The following is a 9984-nucleotide window of genomic DNA, read 5'->3' as shown; positions in this document are numbered from 1 at the left end:
TTAAAAAAATGAAGCCCAAAGCCGCTTGTAATAATCGGACTTGGCGACAGAAACTCAAAATAGTTCCAGTTTTTCCACCAACAAAATCTTCCTTCATTGTTTACATTTCTGTTGCATAGAGACGTCAGTCACTCGACAAGACGAGTAGAGGAAATACGATTAAATAACAAAAGAAGATAGTAACACAGTAACGCAAAGTGATTTTGAAAAGTAACTGTAGTCTGACTACTGGATTTGAAATAGCAACGCGTTAGATTACTGGTTACTGAAAAAAGTGGTCCGACGTCAGTAACGCGTTACAAATTAACGCGTTACTGACATCACTGATTGGGACAATATGCCCCTGTGTCGTAAGTTGGACATCCAACATGGTGGGACTGATCACTGCTTGGGCATTTCTGCTGCTAAAAAGTACAACTACAACAAAAAATAGATTTTACATGTATAGTATTACATATCAAGTATTTTTGCTTTCCAAACTCATTGTTGGAGAGTTTTGACTGTTCAAAAGTGTTTTGTTTTGACTTGTATAATGAGCAAAATTCATTGTAATCACCAGGGGCGCAACTACATATTTTTGAGGTGGATGCTAGCATCTCACCGGACCCCTTCCTCCCCCCAAGACATAAACTTGTACCAGTGAGCCAAAGAGCCTGTTAGCCTGTCTAGAACCTCCTATGAGCTGCAGGTCTGAGGCTTTTTGTTTGCATGTTTTCTATCATTCTTATAGCTTGATATAAGACTGGCAACCCACATTAATAAAATGGTGAAATAATATTGACCACAAAACACTATTTATAAAACATATCAACATTTTTCCTACATAATCCTAACAAATGTTTTTAATGTTCTCTTCACAATATTTATTCATTTACTATTAATCTATTTGTATGATTTGTTCTTTAAATTGCCATCTATATTATTGTTTTGGTCTCAGGAAATGACTGAGGGATTAAGAGACTGATGTCTGGTTCTTTAGGTTCTGACGGATCTGCGGTTCCTGTCCTGACCCACATGCTACATTGTGATAAAAAGACTAATGGAACTAAAATGTCCTTCATAAAAGAAACTATGAATCTTGTAACTTTAGACCAAAATTGTTACAAGTAATTCATAAGGAACACTCTGTTAAGGACAAAAGGACTCTTTATCGTTTATCTGTTTTATCTGCTCACACACACACTGCTGCACGATTACACAACCATAACATTTAAGACTGACGACAGTAACACAAGAACAAGAACAGATTAAGGAAGACAAACACGTTAGAGAGAGCAGGAAGAGGAGAAAATAAAGCAGAAGTGGCGCCACAGTCTTTGCTTCACTTGGTGTCCCCCCTAAGGTGAACTGAGTGGAGCCCAGCTGGACGGTGAACCTCACTCTGTATCTGTTCCAATGGTTTAACCTGGAACATTTGACCATTTTCTGCATTCAAATCTGTTTTATTTTTAACAAAATCTCATTTCTCAAGGTAATGTAACCAATATCTGTAACTCACTAACAGGTAGGCTGAAAAAATTTGGATTTCATACAAATGTAGTTACAATTAGTATTGTTGTGGAAAAATCCTATTTCCAAGCACTGTTCAGGTGAAATCACTCAATCAGGTTTATTCATATATTGAACAATACAGAGAGACTGTGGGACAATCAGTAATGAAGCAGGTCTGGATGAAAAGCTGTCAGTCAGAGAAACACATGAGTTTTATACCAAAGATAAAGAATTAACAACAAGAGGAGAGACAGTCTGGTTCTGATGCAGCTGTAGGAAACAACTTCCAACCTTCTACATGAAACCCAAATAGTTGTTTTGGTGAGAGTTCATAAACATTACTACTCCCCTGTGGCAGGATTTAAGTTAAGTTTTGTTTTAATTAAAATTTAATCTGTCCAGCGTTTTTGCCTACAGCATGAAAGCAGGACGACAGCAGGACCCACAACCTTGCACAACTGCCCTTCCTCCTAACACAGAGGGCAAATTTGGCACTTTAACTCTGCACTTCCGCCACTTTTGTATCTGTATATCTCTCTATATACTTATATATATATATATACATTCTCAGTTGTAAAACTTTTTACGCTATATGTCTAGTTATTGTACATCTATTTATTAATTGCTTAGGATAATTTTTTTTAGTTAGACTGTGACTTTTATTGTTACTCAATGTTAGTAACGCCCTGTTTTGTATCACTGTGGGATGGTGAGAAACGTCATTTCGATTCCCTTGTATGTCTGGACATGCAAGAGGAATTGACAATAAGGCTGATTGATTGATTGATTGATGTTTTCACCTTGGTTTGAACCTCCATGTATCTTTGTTCATAAGTTACTGTATGTTATTGTGGGAACTGGGGTGGATGGTCTTTAAGGCTATGAAACCCAAATAGGGGATTTTAAGGTTTGTAATGAATGAGAGAAACCAACAACGCCACCTGGAATAACACTCCAGGAAAATGTCATTTTAAGGGCACAGGTAAGTTTCTGCTGGAAGAAGGAGACAAGATTCAAGAAGTGCTACAAGATTTATTAGAATTCAATATTTAAAAACACTTTTCAGTTGACAATATTCTATAATAGAATGGTTAAGACACAATGAATGAGGTTTAACAAAATTGTTGGTTGCAGTAAAATATATTTAAATTTCAAGTGACACAGAGGTTTACCAGTGGGGCAAACTGTGAGGGAAGGGGCAACATCCAGCGAAGACAAAGGCTCACCCTGGACACTACAAAACACAGCAAACAATGAAAAAGGTGCGCCAACAAAATAAACACATAAGACAAGACACCACCACCACAGCAACCTCAGTCCCTGAAAGAAAATAACCTGACTGAAGCAGTGACACCACAACAAATACAATATTGCACTTAGTTTGTTTAAGCAGCTCAGTCAACGCTGCAGCAGAAAGCCTGAGCTGATCTTTTAAAATGTTCTCTGTAGGCAAAACAGCCAAATCCACCTGGATGCAGCAAACAGAAAGGGGCAGGGACGGACCACTGGCAGCCTCATACCTGATTTGGAAATGGGACTTTGTCATGAAGTGCGGAATACAAGAGGGTTTAAATACATAATCAGAGACAATCAGGAGAAACAAGGGACAGCTGGGGACAGTCAAGGGGTGCACAGGACAACATGGAGACTCAATTAATTGAAAACGACTCTAAAACCTAAATTAACTCAGAGAAAAAAAACAAAACTTTACTGACCTTTACACTCTGGATGCACAGGGGGCACTATTTCTTATATTATCCGCAGTTTCCTGTTTATATTTTCTTTTTAAATCTGTGATATATCTTAATCTTTGGGAAGACGTTTCACTCTCTACATGTATTTGAACTTCTCTCTTTTACTTACTTCAGTGCAGCTCACAGTCCTTAACAAATCACACGGCACTGACATCACATCCGCATGAGCAAAATACGGCTTTCTTGTTTCCACTTTAAGTTACCATGACAGCTGGAAAAGACAAAGTCGTATTTCAAACACAAATAAAGCAATACAATGCACATTGTTGTCTTCCAAATATAATGGGGTTTAAGTTTTCATGGATTGCCAAGCAGCCCTGAATGAAGAAGACGGTGGCTTGTAAATATCCGTCGCTACCAGTTAAAGCTAACGCTGCACAGCAAAGTTTACAACCTTCACTTCACTCCGGATCAGCTTCTTCAGCCTAAAACTACCTGGGGGAAAAGGATGGAAAATAAAGGAGCCTCCATGTTTTATTTTCATGGAATCACTTCTGTATTCAGCCTGAAAGAGCGAGTTTATGGGAACGAGAGAGCAGACCAGATCCAGACAGCCGAGCAACTGATCCGCCTGCTGTAAACACTGTACTATCTGAGCTCATCACAAGAAACATGCAAAACTAAATAACATGGAGACTTTTATAACCCTAATAATTAATTGCTTTTAATTTCTGGTGCCATGTTTCTTAATCACTCAACTGATTAAATTTTGACAGAAAGGTGTTTATATATCTCTCTTACATTCAATAACAGACAGTGTAAAAACAATAACATTATTTCTTAAACTGCTTGTTTTTAGTTTTAGTCCCTTTAATAACGAGTTTAGCTGCCTTTAAAGCTAAAATGTATTCGATAATTTAAAATTTGTTATTTTCTTCACTAAAAACCAGAAATAAGCACAACAGAGACAATCTGATGAGATAACAGTCATTTATTTTCTAATTATGTGACAGTGCATATTATTACTGATTATTACAAACAGAATGTTTACTTATTGAGAAATAAGATATTATCGTAAATAAACTTGAACAAAATAACTTTAATCCCCAAGTAATTCAGGTGTAAATCATAAAATGAATCAAGTGAAAACTGAAATTTAAACATTGACTAAACTTTGTGATTTTATGATGCTGGAAAAATTAAGCCACAATACAGACACAAAGCAACCTACGATTTTTAAGATGGATTAATCGTCTCATCTATCCACTTCTTATAGCCACAGACATCCATGAAACCAGCTGGTCCATTGTCTGCATATTCTTTGTCTGAGGTGAAGGCATGAACACCATACAGCCTGTTCTTGAACACCCATCCTCCACCAGAGTCACTCTGTCACAAACACAAAGCTTTTAGTTGTTTTGCTGTGATTTATCCAGTAAAATGGAGACAATTTCAAGTTTTTGTGCAGAAAATGGATTAAAGACTGACTTACTTTAGATACGTCCTTGTTGGCGCTTCTCACACTGTACCACTCCTGGAAGCTGTACTCAAAGAACTTATCTTTTGCCATAAGCTTTTCCATCTTATCACGTTTGTCAATTTCAAGCTCTGCACACTGGAGATCATCTGAAATATGATGGACTGTGGATGGAAAAGCAGCATCAACATGTAAGTTCAGTTTTAAGTGTTGTCACATTTTGCTCAGGATATCACCTTGTTGTCTGTGGTCGTTAAAATGCAGTATGTTGCTTGTATAAAAAGTATTTTTTACATTTTTATCAAAACGGTCACTATGTCCTCCTGGTAAATATGAGACAGATAATCTATGAAAGCATTGATCTCCTCCACCTCCTCCCTGTTGTCCCAGCTGTCTGCAGAAATGCAACACTCCAGGTCAAAAACAACCAATCAGAGCCTAGAGGAGGGTCTTAGCGCTGTCAATCAATGCTTGTTTACACCCTGATCCCTTTACAGGAGAGGGACCTGTAATGTTGCTGGTTCTAATTTTCAGGGTAAGGTCACAGTTTTCTCCAAACTTCCTATTTCAGCTTTAAGAAGTTTCTCTCAGAGAGTTTTCAATGATCAAAACTTCAACAAGTTGCTAAGTTCAGCTTCAGCAGAGTCTAAAAATGGTTTGAATTGTCTGAATCATTTTGCGGTAATAACAAAAACAATGAGAAACATGAACATTCATCTCACTTCTTTTGTTAAACAGGCCAAGTTTTGATCCTCCATAACCTGCAATCTGAACCTTGGTGCCACTGAAACACAAAAAAACAAATTAAAAATAAATCACATTAAGAAAAACAACTAACTCTGGGAAACCAGAGATCAAAGGTTTTCCTGGATGAACTTTGCATCTTCTTGCAGATCAAGAACCAAATTCGGAAATTTGAGAAAATAAAACTTACAGTAGGAGAGTATCTGGACAGGCAGCTAGGCTGATTGGTTGGATTGTTGTTAGTCTGGGCAGCCTGAGGAGCATGATGTCATGTTTACGACCGTTGCTGTCTCTATAAATCTCATAATGAGTGATTCTATGAATCTCCTTTGGATCACTTTTAGGATGAACTCCTACATGTGCCTCAATAACCCTAGGCAAATAAAACACAATTAATACAGATAAAATAGAGTTATTGAAGATTTTTCTTAACTCACCATCCTGGATCTGACTCCCAGCAGTGAGCTGCAGTCAGAACCCACCGATGACTGATTAGAGATCCTCCACAAATATGGTACCATGTCTTACTATGTCCATAGATCTTCACATGATACCTACGCTCATCGTCTCTACATTTCTCACCTCCAATAATTCTCTTCTGCAGAGACACTGAGTTCACTGCAACTCCTGGAGAAGAAAGTTGCTGTTTTAGCAAATTAAATTCACACAGTAGAAATAAGGAACCAACATGACAGCTTGTAATGGAAAGGATAAAATAAAACACAGAGCAACATAATTCATAGCATTCAGAGCCAGTGGAAGTGTTTCCAGTGTTTCCAGTGTTTCCAGTGTGTCCGACTCACCCAGCCCCAGCAGCAGCAGAACCTTCAGCAGAGCCATCGCTGGTCCAGCTTCCTGTGAATGTGTGCAGTCCTGCAGCGGCTTTTAAACTCTGTTCGCCACTTCCTGTTGGACAGGAAGCTACCGATCACAGGATGGACACTGATCTCTGCCAAGCTGGCTAGGGTCTGATCCATGGTTCTGCAGGCTCTCTGTATGTCTAACAGTTTTTATTGGTGGTTGCTCAGTCAGTTTCAGTCCAATGGTTTGCATAGTGGGCTGTGGGCAGCCATCCAAAAGCCATTTTCTTGTGTTTATATGGGCTTTTATATTGTAAATGGACACAGTATTGTCCACTAAAGTGGACAATAGTGCATCATACAATACACTGCCAACTACTGGCCATCCTCTGCAAGTCCAAGAAAATGTTGTCAAATCCAATATGGCGGACAGATGAAAAAGCATGTAGACAAACTCAGGAATATCCAGTCCCTCCTTCTGCTGTAGAAAACTCTAGCAGGTAAAAATATTTTGTAACATCAAGCAACCTCTAAAGACTAATACTACTGACTTAGTTTCCAAATAGCAACTATGAATTTGGAGACATTACAAATGATCACCTGACCACTAAAATGGATGTCAGGCATTAGCTGAAATATTTTGACAAGTATTTATTGATATCATTACTATGATTGGGTTCTCTCCGGGTTCTCCGGCTTCCTCCCACAGTCCAAAAACATGACTGTCAGGTTAATTGGTCTCTCTAAATTCTCCCTAGGTGTGAGTGTGTGTGTGTGTGTGTGCTCTTGGGAATGACTGGAACCCCCAAGATCAAAGTGGGAAACACCCCTGAAGGTAGTGGAGAATGACCGAGCTAAGATCCTGTGGGACTTCCAGATCCAGACAGACAAAATGGTGAGGGCGAACCAACCAGACATAGTCGTGGTGGATAAACAACAGAGGAAAGCCGTTGTGGTGGATGTGGCAATACCAAGTGACTGCAACATCAGGAAAAAGGAGCATGAAAAACTAGAGAAATACCAGGGCCTAAGGGAGGAACTGGAGAGGGCCTGGAAGGTGAAGACCACAGTGGTGCCTGTGGTCATCGGGACCCTCGGGGCAGTCACCCCCAAACTGGAACAGTGGCTACAACAGATCCCAGGAACAACATCAGACATCTCAGTCCAGAAATGTGCAGTCCTAGGCACAGCCAAGATGCTGCGCAGAACCCTCAAGCTCCCAGGCCTCTGGTAGAGGACCCGAGCTAAGAGGAAGAAGAATCACCACCCACGGTGGGTGAGAAGGGAATTTTTATATATATATTCTCCCTAACTGTCTCAAACTAAATAACCACTATCCAAACTCTGCTATCCAAACTATCAAAACTCTATCCACTCTCTCAACTGACCGCAACTTGCCTACAACAACCCACATTTTGAATGGAGCCTGTGAGGTTTATAAACCCCGCGCCAAAATCTGAGCCACTTCCCGAAGCAGTCACGTGGTACAGCCGGGCAGCGAGGCTTCGGACGTCATCGTTTTTGGCTCCTCCCCTAAATGAAGCAAGCCTCGATACGCGCTTTACGGAAACGCCCCCTCCATTACTCGACACACGCCTCGAAGCCTCGGCTCATCACGTAACATCACTACTGCCAACTACTGGCCATCCTCTGCAAGTGCAAGAAAATGTAGTCAAATCCAATATGGCGGACAGATGAAAAAGCATGCAACCAGGCGTCTCAAACTTCAGTCATGGAGGGCTGCAGTCCTGCAACTTTTACATGTAAATCTGCTGCACCACACCTGAATAGAATAATTTGGTCAATACAGCTCTGGAGAACTGATTAAGTCGTTTCATTCCAGCATTTTGTGCCTGTGGTACATCTAAATCCTGCAGGACAGTGACTGGAGGACTGGAGTTTGAGACCCCTGATGGAGACAAACTCAGGAATATCCAGTCCCTCCTTCTACTGTAGAAAACTCTTGCAGGTAAAAATATTTTTGTGACATCAAGCAACCCCTAAAGACTGATATTACTGATGCATTTTCCAAATAACAATTTTGTATTTGTAAAAATTACGAATGATCACCTGTCCACTAAAGTGGATGTCAAGCATCAGTGGTAATATTTTATATCAAGTATTTATTGATATCATTACTTTGACTGTACAATATGCACCATTTCCAGCAAATATCTTGGCTGCAAAAATATTTTTATATGTTAGTTCTTAAATTGAAGATTTAAGAAAAAAAGTCCATTGTTGCCATTTTATTTTATAACAACGTAAGATTTTATTGTTGTTCTTAAAAAACATTTTTATTTATAATTAAATGTATACATTAGATATATTCATATAAAACTGACTATGATGGACAGAGTGGCGTTAAAGTTCAATGCACTATAACTCTTCTCTTATAAAGGTGCTAGTTCAGTGTTTCTCAACCTTTTTTTGACCAATGTAACCGGGTTCTGCTTCACTCCATGGTACCGGGCCGGCCCAAGTAACCCTTGACTGCGTTGTTTAGATTTTTAATGAAGACGAGGAGTTTCTGGGTGAACAGGCAGTTTATTTCCTCAATGAGAACATATCAGGGGTTCAAATCAGTGCAACGGCTCAGCTTCACTACAACAAAGCATTTTGTTAGCTTTTAACTTAGCACATGCAGTGTTTTACAATATTAACAAAACTAAAAGTGCAAAAATTGGTGCCAGGCACACATCTCGTAAATAATCATTACACACTATTTGTCTAAATCAGGGGTCTCAAACTCCAGTCCTCGAGGGTCGCAGTCCTGCAACTTTTAGATGAGCTTCTGCTGCACCTGAATAGAATAATTAAGGCTCTGGAGAACAACTGGTCTACACAAGGTGGAGGTAATTAAGCCATTTCATTCCAGTGTTTTGTACCTGTGGCACATCTAAAAACTGCAGGACTGCGGCCCTCCAGGACTGGAGTTTGAGACCCCTGGTCTAAGTTAATAAAAATGATGTTTTATTATGTTGCTAACACTTTTCTACAGTGTGCTGAAGAATTAAACTCACCTCTCGTGCAACTTTCACAGACTGGCACTGATTACAGGGGCCAGCAACATGTAACCAGCCACACAGAGAGAGGGCGCTATTTCCCCATTGCACTAATAAATATAATGCAAGTGGGATTCTACAACTTAAACCCAAACACTGATATACCAGCAACCCCCTGTACATTATCCAGGTCCCTTACCGCCCCCCCCCATCAAAACTTTGTAGGCTACATTCCACTGAATATTATTTTGTTATTAATATTACTATCACTATTGCTGATTTTTATGGTTGTTTCTGTATTTATCATCAAGAACACCCGGTGGTCCGTTCCTCGTCGGCGATCAGTTGGATGAATCTCCGTGGCAACCAGTCCTCCGTTCCGCCCCCCTGCTGCTGCTACACCTGGGATCTGTCCGGTTTCGTCTACGTTTTTTTTTTTACTTTAACTGCACAGCTTCCTCTTTATTACCGGCGTCCCGGTCTGCACGCCGCTTCGCTAATTGAGAACACCTGTGCTGCTGCAGTGGGGTCTCCAGGTAGGAGTGGTAATGTCACCCCAAAAGCAAAATAAAATCAGAAAAACGTGCAGCGCGACAAACCAAGAATCTAACCCAAACTAAATCTAATAAGAAACGTAAATAACTTCAAAATATAACAAGCAATCCAAGACAGAAAACTAAGAGACATGAAATTAACTCAAAAAAGGAAAAACAAGGCCACATTACTACATAAACCCTGATGCTTTAAGTGTTACGTTTAACTTATGATATTCC

At 39.7% G+C, this 9984-nt stretch overlaps 1 protein-coding gene across 1 annotated transcript; it reads right to left on the bottom strand.

Annotated features, from left to right (window-relative positions):
• Positions 1–4158: 4158 nt before the first annotated feature.
• On the bottom strand, positions 4159–6300 carry LOC122830841 (thrombin-like enzyme ancrod). Its single transcript, XM_044116552.1, has 6 exons — positions 6210–6300; positions 5844–6033; positions 5597–5779; positions 5385–5446; positions 4678–4826; positions 4159–4574 (listed from the first exon to the last, which is right to left on the bottom strand). The coding sequence occupies exons 1-6, from the start codon at positions 6244–6246 to the stop codon at positions 4422–4424; spliced, it is 774 nt and encodes a 257-aa protein (XP_043972487.1). The 5' UTR covers positions 6247–6300; the 3' UTR covers positions 4159–4421.
• Positions 6301–9984: the final 3684 nt, after the last annotated feature.

Source organism: Gambusia affinis, linkage group LG05, assembly GCF_019740435.1.
Source record: "Gambusia affinis linkage group LG05, SWU_Gaff_1.0, whole genome shotgun sequence".
Lineage (NCBI taxonomy): Eukaryota > Metazoa > Chordata > Actinopteri > Cyprinodontiformes > Poeciliidae > Gambusia > Gambusia affinis.
Note: the sequence above shows the minus strand (reverse complement) of the source record. Positions and strands in the feature narration are given on the sequence as shown.